Genomic DNA, 25,046 nt, shown 5'->3' on the forward strand with positions numbered 1-25,046 from the left:
CCACTTCTCTCTTGGGCTGAAGAAGCAACGAGACACATAACCTTAAATGCATCTGATGGCTTAGGGAAGGTGCAGGCTCAACTTGACATCAGAGACCACAATGTACCGGCTCCATACCTCACTGAGCTGCTCTTTCCTCCTAGCAGTCTGGTGTGACCTTGTGACTCTAGTGCAGCCTCACTCCTAGCAGACGCAGTCCAACTCCTCAGCAGGCATGATGGTGCTCCTCCTCGCCCCAAATTACAGCAGCACGTTGACTATGCAGGACTCTGACTTAAACCAAGGCACTTTTCACAATTCTGTGATATGTATTTATGAAGGTGTTCTAAAGTGCTTACATATCACCTACTAGTCACTTGAGAGCTCTGTAAATAGAAAGGTGAGCCAATATCTAAGAGGAAAAAGTGGTAGCTTAGTAGTGAGGACTACGAAGAAGAGCAGACACTGAGCGGTTACAGTCCAGCCACAAACCGCCTTGTTGATTTATTATGTAATTTCCTTGATGCATATACTGTTGATGTTTTTTTATCTTTTATGATTTTGATAATCGAAATAAAGACATAATTGAACTAAACTGATTTGTTGATGGCTTTAAGACACCACACCACCTACCTTTATAACGTTATTACTGGGGGCCAGGTCATATCAAATCTCTCCAGTCTACAGCCCTGATTCGGGCTGCCTGTTTATACCTTATCAATAGTGTTGGCATTCATGTACCTTGTGGACACCTGCTAAACTCGTGCCCTGTGCTTGTGCACACCTTACTAGTGACTGCATTCAGGCTGCTTGGATCTGCATAAACTGTTAAGGATCACGATGCCTTGGAATATCTTCTGACTAGTGTTTGATTTCAGTTTGCATGTGCTTACCGTATCACTTGTGTCAAAGACCATGCAAGGTCTTTGGTGTTCGATGTGAGGTCCATCCCACTTCGCCTTCCTTTCACTTATGCTGCTTGTAGTAATCTGGAACATTCCCGTGAAGAGCGCCATGCATCTCAACCTAAAACTGGTTTTCCTTAGAACTGGCACGAACTAGTGTCTGCTTTCACATTTCTTGCACGCGCTTTACTAGTGCTGCAATTTACGCTGGTCCACCACACCTCACAGATGTCTGCATTCACACTGCTTCTGTATGCCGTCTATGAATGTTACCTAAAACCAGCTCGTGCACACCTGCTCACTAACTTGTGGCTTGAGTGAAGGTCGTAGGTGTCATTTGTGATGTGGCCTGTGCTATTGTACACTTTGCTACGGTCTGGATCCAGGCTGCATATAGACTGTGCAAAGGGAGGTCTGCTTACTTTGATATCGCTTAAATTAGCCTGCACGATGAAGAGGTTATTTTGTTCTTCTCCCCATGTGTTAAATGTAGAATTCATTTTTGCCAAGCATGAACCCTGGTAATTAACATTTATAACTCCGTCTGCAGGGAAAATGATAACGAGCATATTGCTGCACTAGACGGTTTTCTGGAGCAATATGGAGAGGAGAGGAGCCCCTACTTTGAGGCTATTATAATGGGAGACTTTAACATACATCTTTGTCCCTCTAATTCTTTCCAAGGTGGGAGATCCGGGGACATCTTAACCCCTTCAAGTCATTTTGAACATTCTCCCCAAGGTTCTCGGTTAGAAAGCTTACTTGCAATGAATAATTATATATTGTCTTGATCATACGTGGGAGACCGACTCAGTGCCATCTTTCAATGGCAGGGGATGCGGTTCGACCATAGATTTTATTATGGTATCGGCCGCTCTGTTGATTGACATACTAAAAGTAAACCCTATCTGCAGTTATAGTGATCATAATCTGTTAACTTAAGAAATTATAGGGGAGTCAGTCTTCCATGGGGGTGAGAGAAAGAGTTTGGCAAATAGGGACTTCATGCCAATAGACCAGGCTCGTAAAATAAGGTGGGGGAAGATAATTCAAGAAGCCTTTTTAGCCAAGTTGTATATGGAGGGAAAAGAGGATATTGAATTGTCTCTTGATAATTTTACAGACGCCATTGTGGTTATAGAAGCATTTGGTAACGTTGACAAGCGAATTGCAGACAATTTAATAGGGAGGCAAAGGACAGGGGATTTTAAAAAGGAATAGTAGTTTGATACAGGTTGCTCTAAAACCCATAAGGCTCTTATGCTCGCCCTAAAACAAAAGCCAAAGAACACAAATGATTAAGGTATGTAGTAAAGCTTATAAATTAGCTATACCTCAAAGGAAAGAACAGGCATGACTGGATCTAAATCAGGTTAGTGCCCTGCACAACAGTACAAAATTTTGGAAAGTTGTAAATAGTCTCTTTTTTGCAGAACAGCATACGGCGAGTATAGACTTTGTCATCTCCGCCGATAGATGGGTTAGCCACTTTGAACAGATTTACAAAGGAGAAGACCAAGATATATGGCTCCTTAGAGACGCAAACATTAAGTTTTGGGATAGATGAGGTTCAGAAAGCAATCATGGCCACTGCTAGTCGAAAGGCACCTTGGCCTGATGGGGTACCTGCCGACTTTTATAAGGCTGATCCTGGGACATGGGCAAAGATTTTACCTAAGGTTTTTAATGCAGCGACAGTAGGCGGTCTCCCGCCTTCATGGTCCACAGCGGTTATTTTACCCATTTTTAAAAAGGGGTCTAAGGATGATCCCGCATGCTACCGCCCAATTTCATTATTAGAATAATCTGCGAACATTATGGGAAAGGTTATTTTATGTTTAAATGTGTTTATTGAAGTTTTAAATGAAACAAAACACAACATACAGAGGGGAAAGGGGATTTTAGATCAATTAAAAACGTGGGTAGATGCCACCAATGTAATTTCAGAATTGCAATATAGTTTTAAAAAAGGCATAGGAACTGTGGATCAATGTACAAACTTGCTCATGCTGACCGGCAATTATACAATTGCTAAAAAGGGCAGTATGTATATGGCATTCATGGATTTAACGTCTGCCTTCGATCGAGTGAATAGGTCAAAACTATGGCCCATATTAAAAGATTATGGATTGGATGCCTATTTGGTGAAATTTTTACATTGGTATCACCTACATTTGACTGCCTCTGTAAGGTTTAACGAAAATGGTTCCCTTACAAAGTTCTGGGATATGAACAGAGGGGTGAGACGGGTGCATTTTGGACCCTGTCTTGTTTACGCTATATATTAATGATTTAGGGGCTGTCTTGGAAACTGCTATTAACGGCATCCATAGAGCAGGCTTTAAATCTATACCTGCTCTCTCATATGTAGATGATGCCATTTTGCCAGCTAGGACACCAATGGAGTTAAAATGACTTGTAAACTCCTTTATTGATTTTATGATCTCACTCGACCTGTCGATACATTTTTCTAAATCACACAATGTGCATATGTAATTCAAAATGGGAAAAGTGTACGCTTGTATGCAAAGGTGGGGAACTGACAAATGTTGCCACGTTCCCGTATGTGGGGATTTTGTTTGATGAAAAGGGGTTATGGGTGCGCAACGATTACTTAGGAAAAATACCCTGTCTAGAGCAGCTGGCGCTACCTTGGAAGAGATTGGGGAGCAAACCCTTGTGTCCACTTTTGAAGATCTATAATGAGAAATGTTTACCAATGGCCACATATGGCAGTGAAGTATGGGGCTATAAGGAGACCAGTGATCTGCAAGTGGCTGAAAATAAATATTTGCGGAAGCTTTTACCCTGGCCCCCCCCCCACCAGTACACCGACTTTTATGATGCATGAAGAATTAGGGCAGGGTTACATTCCTGATTAGATAGCAGTAACTCCCCTAATTTGGTGGTTAAAAGCATTGTTGAGTCCCACACATACCCTGAATCAACGTGTATTAATAGATTTTATGAGGCTGGATAGGCTCGCTGAGGTACCTTAGTTGGCTTACATTTCACAGCAACTAGCTAATTTAGGATGTCTTGATCTCTTTACATATCCAAGAAAGATGCATCCTGAAGAGTTTAAAGCTATTAAAAATAAATTCCCAGTAAGGAGGGTGTTGGAAAGGGAAACTATGGAACTTAAAAAATGGACAATAAGACAATACATAATATTGAACTCTGGGCCCCTAGAACAACCTTTTTGGTCTTATCTTAAAAATCTACACCATTACTTTCTGCGAATAAGATTTAGGTTTAATTGTATCCACTGGTTTCTTTAGTTTCCAAAGTGCTTTTCAAACCAGGGTCTTTAAAGCCTTGTACCTGTGATGATTTTTCGGATCAAGATCTTTTACATTTTATATTTGTTGTGGATTTTATAATCTTCGGAGTAGATATATTTTACCACTTTTAAAACATTGCAATTTTGCACAAGTGAGGCCTGCTTTGATATACCTGCAAATGCTGTCTTCACCTCTGATATGTTTTGGGATGGCAAGCTTTTTAGCAGTGGTCTTAAGGCATAGGAAATAAATTGACAATGTAAAAAATGGGTAGTAGAGCAACTATGTTTTTATGCAGGTATGTGATGAATATCATATAGAAATGCACTTTAACAAGGCTTATGAAACTGTAGTACTGTAACTTCGTATGGGCTAATCATATACTTGAGGGCTCTAAAGACCTATATAAGATTAGCTCATATGAGTTTTTAGATTTTTGTACAATGAATTGTATGGTTTTTAGTCCTTTTATTCATGGTTTGTGCATATGTGCTTTTATAGTCCCAATTTGGCCGAATAAAGTTTGTTTGACTGACTGACTGGCTGCATATGGGCACCTTGTCAATAATGGCAGCATCGACAATACTTGTGCACACCATCACAACAGTGCTGGTGCCTGTGCAGGACTATACCATTCTATGCAAAACCACATGTTGCTGTAGTGACCGTCCTCTTCTAGAGAGGAATCTAAATTTCACAGTTGTAGGTCCAGTCGGCTTTCCCCACACTTGGTAACGCAGTGCCGCTAAATGGCCCGAACAATGGCTGGGGTCCATCTGCTTTTTCCTCTGGTCCTGAATTACGCAGCTTATGCAGAATATCAGGGGATGTGCTCAGATCCATGATGACTGGGCACACCAGCTCAATGTCTGGACACCATACTTGTGTGAACCTACTTCTGAGTGTTGGTATTTAGGCTGTGATGCACACCCACGCGGTCATTTTGACTTGCACTACTTGTGTACACTTTTGTGCTATTTCGGATTCCCATTGCTTCTGCATGTAATCTCATGTGTGCACGTCACTAGTGTCATTTCGGCTGTTTGTGCACACCTAATCTTGGGAGCTCATTTATGCTGCTTGTGCATGCCTTTACTAGTAACGATGTTCCTTCTCTTTCTGCACACCTGTTTACTGCTTGGGTTCATTAGCGTTTGGAATTCATTCCATTTGTGGCACCCTCTCAGTGACCTTGAGATCGCTGCAAGGATTCTGCTTCCCCAGGTTCAAGTAACATTCTTGCCAGCCGAGCTGTGGGGCTATCCTTGCTGCGTGTAGGAACAATGTGATGCCTGGTACAGACTAGTGTCACTCACCACCCTGCTTCTGCACAGCTCACTGGAGCAGAATTGGCACTGCTCCTTGCCTGCTTTGTTGTACGCCTATGCGATTTCATTGCATAGGCGCACTTTCACACTAGACTGATTCCAAACTGCTTGAGCTAACCTGGCTGTCTGTTTCATGATGTGGCTTGTGCACAGTCTCAATGGTGTCTGGTTTCACACTGCTTGTGCACACCCGTTCACTAGTGGCTTAATATGGTACGAACATATCGTTCTCATGTAATGAGTGATATATAAATAACCATACTCCGTCTCCTGTGTTTCTGATTTTTCTTCACAGTAAAAACGTCCCCAGCCTCTATGCTGCCTCCAAACACAAGCTTCAAGTGAGTATAGATGTTGTCTCTGTGCCCTCCTTCTGCTCTTCCGTGTGACCTGCCTGCTCACCAGGCCGCGGCCTGCCTATGCTCTGCCTCCTCACACTTCACTGCTAATCTAAACTGCTGCTGCGTGGCATCGCTTTCTATGTCGTCTCCAGTGAGATAATGTTGGGTGTCGGTCGCACTCCTTGTTAATCTTATAAATCAGAATATAGTCCTTCTTAGCGTACTTTGGGTGCTATGGGATCTTATCCCCTGTCCAAAGGGATGTGGCGTATGTACAAAGCAAAGTTCCCTCACCAGTGGAAGGTATATCCCAATCTGCACTCCTCTAAACTTCACACTTTAATAACACGTAGTCAAGTGTATATGTTCAATTGCAACTGTTTTAATTTCACAGTGGTAGGTTCAATATGTTAATTCAACGAATATTGTCATTTTGCGCAGTTAGTGCTTTTCAATGTTGATAACATGGTACTCGGGTCACAGGGTTTAATCCCAATGCATTTCGGGGTCCGCCCTTCCTCAGGGGATACTCCCTATAAACAAAAATGTAATCTTAGTGGTTTCAGCGCCAGAATGTACGTAATAGAGAAAATAACAAATTCCGAAAACCAAAAAGTGTGTTAGTCATGCCGTTAATAGATTGCTCCATGCAACGTATTAAAATCTCTACTGTTATATTGGCTCTGCGTGGTTCGTAAGTAACGCTGTGAATGACTCACCCAGAAGAACTGTGATATTTGTTGTGGTGACGTGATTCCATCTGGTTATACGAAAATGCCAGCGTCATGCCTATCCAGCTTTGTGTTCCGTCTCTCTGGTCACCAGCCTTATGAAACATATCCAGTATCAGACGTCTTTAGTGTGGGTTGGAGAGATCGAACTCTGGTGCAAAGCGCTCCTCTTTACTCCCATCCCTGCAATGAAACAAGCATTTTGCAATGCATCTGTGAGAGTTAGCGCTATTGGCGTTGTAAATGAGAATCAAACATTAATTTAAAAGAAAAAAACCCTTACCTGCAGCCAGCTCTGCCTCGGAAGTTCCAGGAGGCTTGTGAATGCTGCCTTCCCTCATTGGCTGACCTTAGGGAATGCGGCAGTCCCAACGTCATCACAGAGTGGAATGGGGTCAGTGAGACTGCTGACCCCACCCCACTCTGTGATGAAGTGTCTCTGATTGACACTCGACCCTGGGCACTTCAGGGCTTAAAACTGAAGCACCCAGGTGCGAGGCAATCAGTGACGCTACCCCTAGTCACTGAGGGAAGGGCCTCGAGGTCCTTTGCTGAGCTGAGGATATCACACCCACAGGAGCTGTGACTTCCTCAGCCCAGCAAAGTTCAGCTCAGGCTGCCAGGAGCCTGTGCATTTTGCACATGTCTGGCTCCCGGCTGCCTAACCTGAAATGAACAGCGTCTGTCAGGCTGATTTTTGTTCAGCCTGACAGACACTGTTAGTGAGGGGCAAAAGGTGGAGGGGATGGATGAATGAATGAATGAATGAATGAATGAATGAATGAATGAAAAAAGTATTTAATAAAGCGCACTGTGGCCAAGCGGCTTCCTGGCTCTGAGAGCTCTGGCCATCAGTCACAGAAGAAGCCAAGGGATTTAGCAGGAGTACGCCTGAGAGAACAGAAGGGTTTTCAGCGCTTTACGGAAATGGGAATAGATAGGGATAGAACGCATAGACAGGGGAAGGCTGTTCCAGAAACGGGGGGGCCAGGACAGAAAATCGGGTACCTCCCGTTCTGCACTTGTGGAAACTGGGGACATTGAGGAGGGCCAAAGTGGAGGAACGAAGAGTGCGGGTGGGGATGTGAGAGGAAATGAGAGAACTGATAAAAGCCGGGGCAGAGCGGGCGTGAGCCCGGAAGACTAAACAACCCAATTTAAAGAGGGATCTCTGATGAATGGGGAGCCAGTGAAGGGACTTGAGTACAGGGGTGATATGATGAGTTTTGGGGAGGTGAAGGATGAGACGGGCAGCCTGGTTCTGGATAGCTTGTAGGCGACGTATTTCATAGGCTGGTATGCCCACATACAGGCTGTTCCTGTAATCAAGACGGGAAGTGATCAGGGCCGTGATGATGATTTTGAGGGCGTCAAAAGAGAAAAAGTGAGACATTTTTCGGATAAGCCGAAGAGATAAAAAGCAAGAAGATACGACGGAGCTAACTTGGGCGTGCATGGAAAGGTCCTGGCTAACCCGAAGACCCAAGGTCCTAACAGAAGAGACAGGTGCAGGAGAGGGACCAAAGGTAGGGGGCCAGAAGGCAGAGGACCAAGGACTAGATGAACCACCCGTCAAGACCAGCTCAGTCTTGTCCGGGTTGAGTTTAAGATGATTTAAACTCATCCACTCAGAAATGAAGACCAGAGTGGAGCGAAACTTTGAAAGGGACAAAAAAGAGGAGGAAAGATCAAAGACGAGCTGGAGGTCATCTGCGTAATTATACACAGAGACCCCCAGATCGAGAAGAGAAGTGATGAGAGGATAGATATAAAGATTGAAAAGAAGAGGGGAGAGAGAAGAACCTTGAGGGACCCCACAGGAAACCAAACGAGTGAGGGCAGAGAAACCGGACAGATGAACAGCTTGAGAACGTCCCGTAAGAAAGGACGCGAGCCAGGAGAAAGCGGAGCCCCGGATGCCCGCTTCGCTGACACGGTCGAGAAGGATGGAATGGTTAACCGTGTCAAACGCAGCGGACAGATCGAGGAGAACCAAAGCTTGAGGAAGGGAGGAATCGGCTTTCCATTTCAGCTCATCAAGAACTGCGAGGACCACCGACTCCGTAGAGTGGCCCGGGCGAAAGCCCGCTTGATGGGAAGCCGAAAGGTGGTTCTCCTCGATGTCCTTTTTAAGGATGGGCAAAACAAAAGCGGATTTAAAGGATGAAGGAACTGAGCCCAGGGAGAGGGAGGCATTGAGAAGGGAAAGGGGGGGGAGTAGGGCAATTCGTGAATAACGCTCTCAGAATACGTGCCGGGGCACAGTCCGCCGGAGAGCCGGACTTAATATTAGTGAGCAGGGCAAGAAATGAGTCCAAAGAGATAGGGGAGAAAAGGTCAAGAAAAGAAGAGGGCGCAGGAGGAGCAGGAGAAAAGGAAGGAGGGGGTACAAAAGGGATGTTGGATTTGATCTTAACGATCTTCTCAATGAAATAATCGTTAAGTAAGGAGCAGAGGGCCTGAGAGGGGATGAGATTAGGATTGGCGCGATCTGAGATCGCCAAGTTATGAACCAAAGAGAAAATCGCTTTGGATTTATTTGCAGAAAGAGCAACTTTCTCAGAGAAGTACTTAGTTTTGGCCGAAAGAACGGCTCTTATATTAATTTAAGAGGAGTTTGTATTTGGCCCGGAGGACAGGGCAGTAATTGCGTCTCCAGTGGCGCTCAGAACGTCTGAGGTCCAATTTAAGAGCTTTAAGCTCGGTATTGAACCATTTATGAGCATCATGAGGACGGACGGCCTTAATTTTCCTGAGGGGAGCAACCCGATCGCAGGAAGAGGACAACCCGGTGCTAACAGCTTCAGCTTGGGAATCAAGAGAAAGCTCAGAAAAGTCGGGGATAGAAGAAGCAAGGGAGAGGGAAAGGGAATTCAAATCAGCCCGGTTCCAACTACGTGCAACAATGTTTTTAGGTAAGGGAGGTTTATCAGGGACACCAAGGTTGATAGAGAAGGATATGAGAGAGTGATCGGACCAGGTGCAAGGAGGATTGGCCCCTCGACCCCACTGGACTGACCACAGCTGGAGTATAGTAGGTGTATGAATAGAGACGCAGCTGCAGCACTGTTTAGAAGACTAACAATGGGGAATTACCATATGGAAAACAGAATAGTAAAAAGATAAGGAGCATAGAACGAAATTAAATTAGGCAGGAAACGAGAAGGGCAGGTTTAAACCAAGAAATTGAATAAATTAAGATTGGGGAAGGAAATGAGAAGGGGCAGCGACGTTTGAGCAGAGAAAAATCTGTAAGACGACAGCTGTGCAAGAAACTGAAAATGAATGGGGAGCAGAAAAAAGGAAGGAGGGATGAAAAAGCGGAAAAAGAATAAGGAAAAGTGATGTCAAAAAACAAATGCCAAGAAAGACAGTAGGGGCAGGAGAGAGGAAGCCAAACTCTACTAAAGCGCTCTGAATTAGGAGTCAGGACGTGCTAATCAGCGGGACTTACTTTGAGATCTTGAAAAAAAGCTGCCTGCATACAGTCCGTCTGGGAGCAATCCAATGCAACGCTGACTTGTTCGCCTTGTTGGTTTAAATAGAGGCAGAGTAAGCACAGATTGCAAATAGCTCAATACAGTCACGACGAGAACCAGGAACTAGACCGTAATGCAAGTAATTGGTATAGTGGCCATATTGCTCTTCCCAGAATGTGAGCAGTGCTGGGATTGGTTTGAGCACCTCCGTTTGACCCTCAGACCTAGAGTGGGGGCCTGTTTTGGTTTCTCCACCTAGCTGTACAACGCAGCTAGGTGGAGAAAGGCTAAATGCGCATGGTGGTTTGGCTGGCCCCAGGTGGCCGGCCAAACTGTCATGAGCAATTGGCAGTGGCCACCACTCCCCCTCCTTCCTGAGGCTGCAGCATCAGGATGGAAGGTCACCCCCCCCCCCCCCCCCCAACCGCAACCTGCAGGGCTAAAAATTAAATGATAAAAATGTTTTATCATTTTATTTTTGTCCCGACTCTTTTGCCTCTGCTAGTTTTCAGCGGGGGCGGAACGCATCAACAAAGCTTTATTTCGACAAGTAATATCATAAAAGCGCATTTACACATAGTAACACAATTCAATGAAGTACATATAAGAACAAGTCGTAGAAGGTTTTTAAATACAATAAATAATTAAAAATGTATTAAACATAATCAGCTTTGTAAATAGTGTATACAAATTTGGATCTGTCAAATGGCCTTCTGCCTAATCAGGAATTTAGCCACACCACATGCTATAGTAGTAGTAGCATCAGTTTTACGGATTCTAAGTGCTACAGTGTGGTCCCTCGTCCCCAGCTGCAGGCACACAGGTTTAAGCCATTTCAGTCCTTTGATAATAGTGCCCCAGAATCCCAAGCAGATGTGAGGCCTATTGCCACCAAAAGCTTCTTTATGTTGAGAAGCCAACCTATTTTGTGGGCTCCATGAAGGTTCATGACCTCTCTTAGGCCATCAGCATATTTAGAGAGCTCAGGGGTGCGCCAAAGCCGTGCCCAATGTAAAAGGGGGCGCAGAGTTACTATGTCTTTGATGGATCGCCGGCCCAAATCGCTCAGTAGAGGCTTAGTAGGGGTACCCATTGGGAGCGATATAAGTTCCCTAAAGAACTTGTTTTCACCAGTAACAAGTGCATCGACGCAACCAAAGCCCCATAATTCTGCACCGTAAAGGACACAGCCTACGGCTTTAGCAGTGTAGATTTCCAAGGCTGGAGCAATGGGTTTCGTAGTGGAGGCGCGGAATTCCCTCCCTATGGCTCCCATTACTCGCCTATGGTTTAGCACCATTTTGTCAATATGAGCCTGCCATTTGAGCTTGTCAGAGATTCTGATCCCTAAATAATCAAACTCTTTGACGCGCTCCAATGGCTTCCCATCAAGGGTCAAGATGGATCTGGATGATTTACTTGGGTTAAAATAGAGGACTTTGGTTTTACCTGTGTTGATGACAAGGCCCCTCAACTTACAGACCAGGGAAAAACGATCCAATAGTTTCTGTAAGTCCGCAGGTGTTTTCGAAATTAAAAGTGTGTCGTCCGCGAAAAGTAAAGAAGGAACTTTGTCCCCCGCCAGGACTGGAACATCAGCATTAATTTCGAGCAGGAAAGAAACCACACCATTCACAAAAAGTGTGAAGAGTGTAGGGGCCAGTACATAGCCCTGATGAACCCTTCTTTTCACCGGGATTTTTTGAGTTTTTTGCTCTTGCGACCCCCATCTAATACAGGCATAGTTTCCTTCATGCATCCGAATCAAAAGATTCAGAATATATGGAGGAATCCCCATCTCCTCCAGAATCAACCACAGGCGATCACGGGGGACCAGGTCAAAGGCGGTTTTTAAATCAATGAACGCCAGGTACAGGCCACCCTTGCCAATGGTGACCACCTTCCAGTACAGTAGCACCAGCCTAAATGCCTGGTCGATCGTGCTTGTGGAACTCCTAAAGCCCGCCTGAAACTGAAATTATGTCGTTATCATCTGCACATGTGTGGATCCTCTCGAGGAGGACACTACCGACCAACTTTTATCCAGTGTCGATAAGACTAATTGGGCGGTAGTTAGCTGGCTCCCCACTTGGGCCCCTCTTATAGATGGGGATTACTTCGGCTCCCTTCCAATAATTTGGTACCGGTGAGCCCTCCAGCATGGCATTAATAAAGAGCTCGAAGTAAGAGGCCCTTCCCTCCACATTAGCTTTAAATAAATCACCTGGGATGCCATCAGGTCCCGGGGCTTTTGCAGGTACGATCTTATTAATTGCTACTTCGACCTCCCTTTTCGCTATCTTAGTAAATGGGAGCTGTACAGAGTCAATGGCTATATTCCCAATTCGTGGACGAGGATCACCTATTTGCTCGTCCCCTACATATAATTTCCTGAAGTGCTCAAACCATTCCCTATCTGTTATGTGGTTGGGAATTTGGTCCAATTCACATCTGTTAAATCTTCTCACTAAAGACCAGAAGAGCTCAGCATTTTTTGAATGGCACGCAGTTTTTAGGCTATCCCAACACAGCTCTTGCCAATCTTTCTTTGCAGCTGCAATGGACTGTCTATAATGCAGTCTTGCCAGCCGAACATCACCCGGATTATTAGTTTTAATGGCAAGGACCAGGCTGTCTTTTTTTAATCTACAATTCCTATTATACCACTTCTGCGCTGGCTTGACACTCATTTGACTTTTTTTGTTATGATCAAGAAATAAAGAACCTATCGAGTCGATAGTTTCCACGTAGACTTTCACTGCTGAAGCAGGGCCTGCCCCATCCCTGCAAACTGCAGAGAGCTTAAGAGTCTGGTCAGCAAGAATTTCCTCAAGGGTGATAAGTTTTGAGTCACTCAAGATAAATTTAGGCCATTTAAGAAACCTTTTGCAGTTAGATGGTAAAACTGTCTTGGACAACATACGCATTTCGGGAGTGGGTATGAACTCTTTACTGAGCCATGTTTCCCGCATTTTAAGGGACACAACATTATGATCGCTATTTATTGTTGGTATAATAGCCATATCTATGACGAATTTCCATGCCCTCCTATCGATCATTATATAGTCGATTCTGCTTTGGGAGGGGACCCTATTAAAGGTATTAGCTCCCAATACATCGGAAATTGTGCGTCCATTGGCAGCTCTTAGCCCAAATTCTAATGATAGAGCATTTATTTGAATAACAACTGGTGACCATCTCTTCACTGGCTTGAGTGACAGAGACGGAACGCCCCATCTGGCGTTCTCATCATAAATTTCCAGGACGTCATCAGTTGCAAGGGGCTCGAATGAACAATTAAAATCACCGCCAACCAAAAGAAAGGAGTCTGAGTGGCAACAGTGGAGCAGGTCGGAGAGGGCAGAGATAGTAGGAGATTTTGCACCCCCTTGGGTTCCCCGTATATATACATTAAAGATTTCCCAAGTATAATTGCTCTTGGAGCACTTGATGGATAGCCGCATTACATCCAGTGTGGAACAGATATGCTGAGTTATCTTGAGATTAAGTTCTGCCCTAACCCAAACCATAAGTCCACCAGATGGGCGGCCTTGGCCCACCGTAGTGGCTGGAACAAAATAACATGAAAAACCCGACTTATACAATGGCTCAAGGCTCCAGGTTTCCTGGAACATGCACAGGTCATAACCATCAATAAAAGCATTCCAGTCCGGAAGAGAGAGCTTGCTGCGCAAACCTGCCACGTTCCACGACGCAAGCTTGAGATGGCTAGAAGAGTCATCCCGTGGACCTGCAATGCTTAGGGGATGGGCCAGATGTGAATCAATGTTATTAATAATAACCCTCTGTGTTGGAATAACGGGGGTGGATGAATCTAGACCCATAGAATTTGGTGGTGTTGTGGGTCCAGAGGTGTAGCAACTCAGGGATAGCAAAGGACTGGAGGGTGCTCCACCACTGTCATGGAGTCAATCAACAGCCTCCAGGGTGCTAAAGTGATTTTGAATGACAGTAGGATCTAGAGGTGGTATGGGTCTGAAGCAGCCCCCTTGCGGGAAACCCCTCCCATTTCACTGGACCAATGTCCACCCATCCATTGGTGAGGTGAAATGACCAGGGGGATAGAAATGGGTCAGGGGGAGAGAACGTATGGATGTTCCTGTGCTAGGGTGTCTCCAATTGCAAATGAACTCCACTATTTTGGGGTCAATTAAATTAATTAAGACACAGTCCCCACTAATATTTTTGGCCAAATGTCCTACCCATGAGACCCTCCTAACCATAAGAATCTTGCACACTATGTGTGTTGGCAATGGTCTATTTTTATTGAGCCAATGCACAACCCTATTCTTTAAAGTGGTGGGAGATTATACTTCGTGGGTACTCAATTCAGGGACCCCTGTAAGGATTACCACAAAGGGAGAAGCCTCCGTTGGTAAATTTGGGACATTATCCCCCCTGGTAGTCTTGGGGGAGGCAGTCCTCCCATCCTCCTTAGGCTGGGATATATCATGCCGGGGGGGTTTAGTAGCAGAAGGCACAGCTGTGCCCATAATAACGTCAGAGGAGGCCTGGTGATCTATAGACAGTACAGGGGGATTATTTAAAGAAGCCAGAACATTTTCTGCTCCAACAGTAACCAGTAATTTGGGGGCCCTATGGTGGGGGACATGCTTTAAAGAATCTACGATTCCCCCAAAACCTTGCTATATCCTAAGTAAATGCTGCTCAATCTTAGAAATTCTGTCCTCTAAGGGATGGAGGAGAAGCCTAATTGCATCATAAAAGTTGGACATCTCAGGGGCCCCTCCCTCCGTTTTATCATCTATGCTGGTCCCTCCATTTGCAACTTGGTATGCCATTCTGGTGGATAATGAATGGTCTGAGGATACAACTTTATTTGCTGTCGCCGCCAAAGGGGGTTGCTTTTACAAAGGCATACCAGAGTTTTTAGTATGACTTACAGCTATCAGCTTCTTTCTACCAGTCTTGTGCTTTCCACCATTATTAGTACGGGGCCCTTGCTTGTTTTTTGGAATGGCACCAGGATTCCTCTCACGTAATTGCCTGGTGCTAGGCTCTGGCACTATGCTGGAAGCAAATGGTAGCAGACAGGGCGATGTCAACAAAGAATCTGAAACCGTGGACTGGTCCCCCATAGATACAGCAGTTGTACCACTAGGTGTTAAATCTATAGTTGGAGAATCAAGATGTGAACAAAGAGCATCATCACCGTTTAGGACTTGATGAACAGGAGACTGCACAAGCGCAATATGACCCATAGAGGACCTCCTTGCCACCGCAAGGTCCTGCGAAACTCTCCGTTCCAGCAATGTGATCTCTTGGTCGATGACACAGTTTACCTTGGTGATAAATTGGTCCATAGTTCCTGAAAGATGGACATTGGCCCCTCTGCCTCTAGTGTCTTTAGGGGGCATTGCAGAACCAACACGTTAGTAAGAATAATATGTTTACAAATCAAGCAACCACCAAGATAAGCAGAGAGTCCCGGCCTCTTTTTTTATATTTTTATAAATTTTTTTTTTTTGGTCTAAGGAATGTCCACCCTTGGGCTAAGCAGGTGACCCAATATGCTTGTGTCCTTTCCCCGGCGCTACCTAACAGCGCTATTGCCAGATGCCGTGGCTGGGAGATAATGGGAATAAAAAATTATTGATAGTCAATTACCCCTACACCAACTACTCCCAATTGGTGCCAACACGTGGGGAGAAGACTGGACAAGACCAGGTATAATACCAAAAGGAAGCCCTAACGGCTACACAACACAAAAAATGCACACACAGCGCTGACCCGTTAGAGATGAGCTCCCCAGTACCTTACGTCCTTGTCGGCAGCAAATCTTCGTTAGGGGGGTGGCCCAGCCAGGTACGGTCAGTGACGGGCAAGGACGGGCCCGCCCTTGGCCTGGGCTTCGCCCGGGCGCGGCCCGTGCGTCCCGCACTGCGGGGCAGGTAACCGGCTTAAGTAACGCCCCGGCGCTGCCTGATGTCGTGTACGGCAGGCGCCGGGCGCTGTGTGGGGGATGTAGTTTGCCCAGGCCGTTCACCTCACGGCAGGAATGACAGCTGAAAAGGGCAGGGCAGGAGGAAAATGCCCCCAACGCAGGCCGTTCCCCTCACGGCAGTTCCAGGCACAGAAAAAGTTATGGAAGATCTCGTAGGCGCGTCCCGCGCTGCGGGGCAGGTAACCGGCTTAAGTAATGCCCCGGCGCTGCCTGCTGTCGTGTACGGCAGGCGCCGGGCGCTGTGTGGGCTGCGGGATGTAGTTTACCCGGGCCGTTCACCTCACGGCAGGAATGACAGCTGAAAAGGGCAGGGCAGGAGGAAAATGCCCCCAACGCAGGCCGTTCCCCTCACGGCAGTTCCAGGCACAGAAAAAGTTATGGAAGATCTCGTAGGCGCGTCCCCATAACGGAGTAGCCGCCCCTTTCAAAGAAATTATGTTGCGCGGACTACATACACCATATAACACTAGGACACCACATAGTCAGTACAGTCATGGAGAGAACCAGGAACTAGACCGCAATGTGAGTAATTGGTATAACAGCCATATTGGGTACGGAAAACAGGCTGCTGTTGCATTGAATAAACAAACCTTGTGTTTAATGTTATAAAAACACTTACATTAAAGCAATTAGAATCTAAACGCAGCTATAGTGAAGACTGCACATAAAAAATTATGGTTTTCCTGAAACTCCTAACAGCAAGGCCCACTTCATAGCAACCAATGCTTGATCAGGGAGAGGAATTCATCGCAGAGCACGGAAAGGGGGCGGCTGAACTGGAGCTGCCTTTCTGGTACTTCTGAGATCTGTTTGTGTCTGTCTACTAGGGACCAATATGGCGGCATTACGGGAGGCGGCCACAGTCTGGGTATCTGTGCAAGGCCACCAACCCCCGCTGTTTAGAACTGCCTTGATCTACCTGGCTGCAGCTACGGCGATGCCCTGTGAATTTGCATTTCATGACTGATGCTGTGTCCGTGAACAGCAGGCATTTATTTATATGGAGGGTGCAGGGGTTGAGAGAAGCAATGGCAAAAAGATGTGGGTTAGGAGAAATAGTACCTGTATTATAGCGGATGGCCACTAATCAAAAGTAAATAATGTGTAGTTGAGAGGTGCTCCTCAGCATGAAAACAGAAGGGATCTCAACCAGTCGAGAACCAATGAGGAGGCTGTAAAAAAGAGCATCCTTGGAGTTAACCAATAGTAAGAAGCAGATGGGACTACAGTCCTTTTAGTGATTACAGCAGGTCTTGCAAGCAACGCAGGTGTGCTGCTTAGGCTCGTCGTAAAAAACGGAGCCCCCTTTGCCTCTTGTAGTTTTTTTTTTGTTTTGTTTTTTTTACACTAAGATGTTCAGAAAGACAATATGAGCCCCTCGTTGGGAGACATTTCCTGTTTTGAAAGGTGCACAGAAGATAGGTCTTGCAACTGTTACCCTGGCCATGGAGGTGTGTGTATATTGATAAGTCACTTTTTGGGACAGAGTTAATATAAAGAAGCTGTCAGGAGATGCACCTCCTTTACCCTCTCCAGAGGGCTGCAATCAAGGGGCGCACTAAAAGTGCGCCACCTTTTAGGCACAGTCAGTGCACCTCCTGACACCGCTTTGCCTCTGCGCTTGCGTCTATAATATGATGCGGGCACAGAGAAAAAGGGAATCCCTCATTTACATGGGGCAACGCCCCCATGCAAATGAGAGAACGCCCTCTGGAGAGAACGCTGGCTCTTTATGTGCCTCCTGCGCTATTGGTATGACAGAAGGGGTCGCACAAGCATCTGTGGCCCCTTCTGTAATAACAAAGTGCCCTGGGGAGCACTCAGCAGACATAAACACCCGCCCCAGGGGCACTTCTATAATACTGCCCTTATTTGTTCTCAGTGGCTCTGTAGCCTCTGGGAGCCCCTGATGACATTCTCTACCTGACTCCAAGATGACCACTCCCATGGACTAGGTCATAAAGGTGTGTGATGCCAGACCTCAAAAAGGCATCTGCTCTTGATCACACCACTTCAACTGTCTGGAGCCTCATTGAGGCCAAGCACATACGTGTCGGTTTAATCCAGCGGTCTGCACTGTTGTTGTTGGTCACAAGGGCAGCTCACTGGCTCAGGAGGAGCCCACCACAGCCTGGAAGAGGAGGCCGTGCTTCACCCTCCTGTCCTCTCCATTCTGGGCTGCCTGTGAGTAATACAATACCTGTGTTCAAGCCTTTGAGGAACTGTTATTCATTTACTTTTGATGATTGTAACCTTTCAGTTTGTCATTGCTGGCAATAAAATAATGTTTGAGTACATTAACATTATTTTAACAACAAAATACTGGAAATTGTATCATATAAGAGGCTAGGTCAAGCAAACAAATGTTATTTTTTCAAGCCAGAAATTACCTGTTTATTCTATTTCTAGATCACCCCTTTGATATCTCAACTTGTAGTCCAGTTAATTGAGGTAGATTCACATACTCTAAGGACTTATCGCTTTTCAGTGGTGCAAATAGCATGTTGCCTTATTTACCTGGTCACTCACGCAAACTAGGGGAGTGAGAGGAACACATTTCAGAGAATCGTGGTACCACCTGCCTAAATACATAAATCACAAATAAGTACCGGATTCTTTTCAAAGGACATGTGGAGACATCCAAAGTGTGGATGTCTTTCGGGGAGCGAAGGCCAGAGGACTTCCCCAAAAAGGATGAAGACCCTCACCCACCTACGTGATGTGCTTCATAATCTGGGAGGGTGTTGTATAATACAGATAATGGTAATAAAACACAAGCATGTTTCTACCCTTAAGAAGCACCATACAAGTCCAGGGCATTGATCAGGACGGGGTCCTTCCATCTACTTATTCCTTGTATCCATCTACTCATGGATTTATTTGTGGGTTTGGTCGAGGAAAAAAAAAGGAATTGAAAAGAGTTATGTTGATCCCTTCTGCTGGCCACATACTCCTTGACTGACACTACAACCGCTTCCAATGCCTGCATATGGATTTTTGCATGCCAACACCTATGGCAGGATCCACTTACATTACATTCCTGTAAACCCCCCCCCTTACCCCGGCTCAGCCTTCAATTCGGTTCACACTGTCAAGGGGTCTCGCATCTTCCTCACATTTGACTGGGGTCTGTACTTTTTAGGTCAAGCTGGGCCTGTTGTATCTCTCTATGGGTTTTTAGAACACATCCCAATCGCTATTGGTTGCTATGTGTGGCATTTAAAAATGCTGGCTTATTATTGGTGCATTGTGGAAATGTCCCTCCTTTGTGTGCAGAGTTCCCTCCCTGGCGATTTCACTAAGAGAATGTTTTTGTTGGCCATCACACTGTACAGTGTGTGCTGACCTCTCCTCCCTCCTCCGGTCTGGTAGCTGGTTCTTGCTTGCATTTCTGAAATAACAGCAGTAACTGGGATGTCTGGCTCGCTCACGTGTCTCTTTAGTGTCCATCTTTTTTTTTTTAAATGGTTTCCTGCTCGTTTTTTAGGCATTTGCAATATGCATACACAAATGTACATATTAATGTTCATTAAGGAAAAACAAAAGCTTTTGAAAGCATCCTAAAAAAAGCTTTCATTTTAAGTGGTTTTAAATATGTTTTCACCATTGCGTGGTGGTCTAAAATGGCCACGGTTCCGGCAGAGGGGGTAGGTCATTCCGCCTACATCGTTGGATATATGGACACAACACGTTGAGTGTCCCCAACGCCTGCCGGTTACTGTTGAGGCAACATGCCTAAAAGATTTAGGTAATCCTCGGCAGCTGTAGGTACTCTACCCACAGTATAACTCATGGTAGGTAGGTTACCCACCTTCCACGGCTTGTAGATAGGTTTTTCACTAGGTCCTGATGAATTGCCACAGATCCCCCTGACTAATATGGCAAGAAACATGTTGACCCTTTCAGAGTAGAGCGCATTTATCCTGTATCAACTACAGATAGTCGCCACTCCTCCTTCTTTTTAATACAGGTGGAGAGCCAACTCGAATAAAAGCCACTTCTTGGACTCCTTAACCTATTTTAACCTATTTCTTCACTACACCACATCTACACTCCCCAGGCCCCTCACCCACACTACACCAAACAGCAAGGAACTAAAGATCTCCGCTGAAGAGCCCGTCTATGGGTGCCCGTCGGGTATTGCAGCTCCGACCAGACGAGGAGCAGACCAATATGATGAAGCATGACACCTAACTGGTTGGGTGTGTGAGGGTCTTCGTTCCGAAAGGAGCAATTCCCCTCCTACAGATCATTGGCTGTCCCTCAGTGACAACGTCATATTGTATACCTCTCTACATCTCTCTTTGCACATTTAAGGAGCTGCATACCCTCTTTTTCATTGTTGGTCTAAAATGGCCACAATCTGCACGGTTTTTCTTTGCAGCCCACCAGTTTGCCCAGCAGAGTCATGTGTCGTTCTGGTCACCTGACCTCTCGTTTCTTTGGTCCGTGGAACATAGCGGCTCACTTGTCCAATAGGAGCGTGAATCTTAATGTTCTTCAGGAGGCTGTGCGCAGGGAGCCGACGGAGTTTCTAGACAAGTGTGTGGGGACAAAGGTAAGGGATGGCAAGTACTAAAGCCCTCCCTCCTATTTGTCAACACTTCTAGAGTCAATGGCATCCCATGTACAGATATAAGCGTGCATCTCAGCTTTCAAATTTTAACTTGCAGAGCTGAAATAATCATGAACAGCGCTGAGCTATTCGCTATCATAGTCCTCTTTTTGTTTCTTACTTCAGCATTCCTCAAATTGGCCTCCCCGATAATAATGTGATTCTTCCAAGGATCTGGTGTATACTGATTAATTTAGAGGTTTTCACGTGAGATGCAGGAAGCTTGTTATTCTCACACCATTGTTTTTTCAAGCCTCACTGCGTCAGAAAGCTGGAGGGGCACTCGCAAAGGCACTGTTAGCTGAAAGAGAGGATGTGGCGCAACCGCTAGAGCTTTGGAAATTGGGACCTAGGTTACAATCACTGCGTTGGATCAATTTCCTGTGTCTGAAAAATGAAACTGAACTTGTGTAATTTAACTTGTGCTCATATAAAGCTCTCTAGTACCTTCGAACTAAGAGTCGAGTTCTCACTATATAAACAAACAGGAGCAGCTGGCAAGGACAGCACGATGGGAGCCATATTCCCTTTCCTTTTTTTGCTGCTTATCTTGTTGGTGCCTGAGGAGAACAAGGCCCAGGGATGGAGCCAAGCAGAGCACTGCGGGTAAGGGAAACATTCAATTTGTGTGCAGATGATTGACAGCCCAGCACCTCCGTGCTTTTAACAATCATTCACCTCTATTCCATGGGTATTCAAATACCCGAAAGGTATTACTCCTCTCACTTCCCAAGGATAGACTGTAGGAAGCTGGCTCTGTATATACTATACGAAAATGAGGTATAGCTGCACCAACTGCAAGATGAGCCCCCCCCCCCACCCCCCCCACCAGGTTTCTTGGGTGAGGTCTGGCACTGGACCAGTCCCTCTCTTTGGCTCAGACCAACCTCTGGGTGGTTATTCCCGATGAGGCAATCAAGGGGGAGGTCTTTAATGACTACCACCTTTCTCCATCCAAGGGACCCAGCTATTTCTAGGAGCACCTCAGACACGGGCCTAACAGTGACACCCACTGGGACACCCCTTACTCTTTTTGTCCCCCCTGGGACATACTGGTTTGAGAGAACAAACCTGTCCTGCACCACAGTGTGACTGGCACAGGTATCTCTCAGGGTAGAGCTGGGATTCAATTCACCAGTAGGTGGTGGAAGTGTCTACTCCCCTCTGGAATCTGCAAATAACCTTTTGGGCCCAGTATCCAGTTGAAGGCTAGGAGGACTTCCTCATCTGAGGAATCGCCCTCCAAAGCTACACTGGCAACCCCTGGAGCTACACTAGGGGATGAAATTTGTTTAGGACAGCTAGTGTCCTTGGTGTGGTGTCCTGTCTTTTGACAGTTTTGGCACCCTACCTTGTTGGGATCCCAACTCTTATCTTGGTACCCAGTCTTAGTTTGTGAGGTGTCTTTGGGCCCACCCTCCTGGTCAGGTTTTTGGGGGGCTACCTGGGACTCCTTACTTTTATTTGTAAGAGGCTCGCTGTCTTTCCTCTTTGGAGGTTTTTTAACCCCTTTCTTTTGGTCACCCCCAGTGGATGTCCTAGTTACCCTTGACTGCCTTCTTTCCCAATTCTTGGGGGGAAATTGTACCTAGGACTACCAGATACTGATGCAACTTTTCATCAATGCAATTACTTAATGTGTTCCTTCATGAACAAATTATGAAGACCATCATAATCTTGCACTTTACTTCCAGTCAACCAGTCATCTAGTGTCTTAACTGAGTAGTCTACAAATTCCACACAGGGCTGACTGTTTTTTATTAGCCCCCCCCGGAGTCTAATTCTATACTCTAAAGTTGTAAGTCCAAATCCCTCAATCAGAGTTCTCTTCATGAGGTCATAAGACCCAGCATCTGTCCCACTAAGGGTCAAAAGTCTTTCTCTGCACTTACCAGAGAACAGTTACCAAAGGAGTGCCCCCCCGTGAGTTTTCCTCACCCTACTGGCTTCACAAGCCCTCTCAAAGGCTGTGAACTACTTTGTGATATCATCACCCTATTTAGGGACAATCCCTTTGGGGATTTTGGGATCATAGGATCCTTCTTTTTCTATATATGTTTTTAAATTGCTGCCACCATTGATGGGTCCTAGGCCCATCTCTGTTCTTTCTTTTTCTAGAGTCAGGAGTCTGGTCTCTAGGTCTAATCTGTTGGTCAACCTGGCAAGCAGGCTGTCCTCAGTAGTACCTGATCCACTTGTGTGGGCGCTTGGTACTGAGTTTTATTCTTGGAGTCAGGAGCGCTTGGGCCTTTTCTCCCTATGAAGTTGGTGGGGAGGGAGGGTGGATATCATCCCCATCCCCTCGATCTTCTTCCTCATCTGATTGGTCTTAAACATGTTCAGATGGGTGGTCCATAGCATACACAGTTAACAGCTCCCGGAGCTTTTGTTTGGTGGGATGGGACCCCATGGTTATGTTTTTAATTTTACATAGGAATCTTACCTCCTTGAAAAACAAGTGAAGGGAAGGGATGAGGTCAAGCTCCTCAACCTGGTCCTCTGTCATTATGGTTATTTTCACTAACAGCTGGGTTCTTGTTAAGAGACGTAGTTAAAAAAAAAGATTTCTAACCCCTCAAATCCTAGCTAAAGTGAACTTTTATTTTTCTGAAATTCTAAAGGGACTGAACCAAGACCCTAACAAGACTTTTAGTAATTTTGCAAAAATGTCAATTTGAAAAAATCTGAAATCTAAAGACAATTTAAGAGTTCTGTCGTGTGATCAGGTGGTAACCAAGTTAGTCCAAGAAATGCAAAGTTGTATATCTCACCGCTGATCCACCAATGTAGGAAACTGGCTCTGTATATACTATACCAAAGTGAGGTATAGGGTACACAGAGTCCAGTAGAAACCCAAAGGTAGGCAGAGATAAAGGTAGATAGCACCTTGCTCTCTTAGTGGTAGTGTGGGCGAGCAGTAAGGCTTTCTCAGAGGTCAGTGTTAAGAATGTGTAGTACACAGTCAGCAAATGAATTCACACACTCAAAGACTGAACTTCAGACCAATTGTATTTGTATAAAAATATCATTTTAGTTATTTTATTTTCTAGAACAAAGCAAGCCTGGCACAGGTAAGAAATACATACTTTACAGTGGTAATGCAGTTTGTAAACAGTTTGAATTGCAATTTAAATGTACTTTGATTTGATTGCAGTAGTGTTACTGATAATGCAATGCTTTCCATAATACAGTATACATACTTTGTATAGGATTTTTAGTAGAATATCATGTAAGTTACTTTTCTGATTATTTTTCTTACACAGTGCAGTATACCTGGACACTGCACTGGGACATTTCCTGTAAACAGGTAAGTAAAAGCGTTGTGGGTATTTAGTTAGTTTTAAAGGATTTCTTAGATTTCCCAACTCCACACTTAAAAACTTTTCATAGAAAAACAGTCCTGTTTTCCTATGGAGGAAAACAGTGTTACCGGTTAACAGCTAAGTACTTTGTTGTGGGAGTTGGTATTCTGGGGTTAGAATCAGGCGTCTCCCATGGTCAAGGATGCACTCTTGTTACACCCTCAGCGGCACTAGGGCGGCCGGGTGCAGAGTGCTGAGGCCCAATGATATCTAATGGGGGATAGGGGGCCTCCAGTTGGTGGCTGCTGACAAGCAGGCCACTGGGTTGTGGGAGCCAAGCTCCTGGACTTAAGCTCAGGGCAAATGGGAGTTTAGGCCAGCACAAATGATGCACTCGGCGGCACTGGGGAGGCCGGGTGCAGAGTGCTGTTTTGGCAACGGGTGCCCTGTAGCTTTCAATGGGGAGTCTCCGGTTTGCAAACACACTGCAGGCTCGGGGACGAAGGCCTTCTGGGTGTGCCCACAACTTGGAGATGTAAGTTAGGATGTTGGGGGTTGGTTAGGCACTGTCGGTTGGGCCACCCAAGGCCGTGGGGTGTCGGATCTTCTTACCAGCTCCTGGACGCGGTTGGGGGGAGCTTCCGGTTTGAGGCTGAAGGCATCGGCTGGAGGCTTGAGGCAGTTTAGGGATCACCGGATCTCGGGTCAGAATCGCCGGGGAGACCCTCTTGGTGTTGGGCCACTCGAACTTGGGCCGTCTGGTGCAGAGTGGTGCAGTCCCGCGGATCCTTGCGGAGCTAGTCTCTGTTAATTAACAAATCCGGTGTTCACGGTAGACCGTCTTTTCTTTTGAAGGCAGGCAGGTCCTCCGGATTTCTCGAGGTCGCTGGCTGCAGAACACACCGGGATTCGCTGGAGCAGGTTCGAGGTGGGGACAGGCCGGTAGGGCTGGGGCCAAGTCAGTGGGCGTCCTCCTCTAGTTAGCTTCGGCACGGCTGTTCGGTCCTTCATTTCTTCTTCTGATTTCTTGTCCGACTTCTTAGTTCAGGGCTGCCCCCTAAATACTGTATTTAGGGGGCGTTTTAGAGGTCCCAAT

General features: G+C 45.8%; 1 protein-coding gene across 3 annotated transcripts in view; it reads left to right on the plus strand.

Annotated features, from left to right (window-relative positions):
- LOC146812000 (uncharacterized) overlaps nt 1–25,046 on the plus strand; it is a 356,521-nt gene that overhangs the window by 289,215 nt on the left and 42,260 nt on the right. For all 3 annotated transcript variants that reach the window (XM_085618974.1, XM_085618975.1, XM_085618973.1), the window contains one exon: nt 5,792–5,837. In XM_085618974.1, coding sequence (XP_085475100.1) covers nt 5,792–5,837 — 46 coding nt within the window. The remainder of the gene's footprint in view (nt 1–5,791; nt 5,838–25,046) is intronic.

Source organism: Triturus cristatus, chromosome 7, assembly GCF_964204655.1.
Source record: "Triturus cristatus chromosome 7, aTriCri1.1, whole genome shotgun sequence".
NCBI classification, from domain to species: Eukaryota; Metazoa; Chordata; class Amphibia; order Caudata; family Salamandridae; genus Triturus; species Triturus cristatus.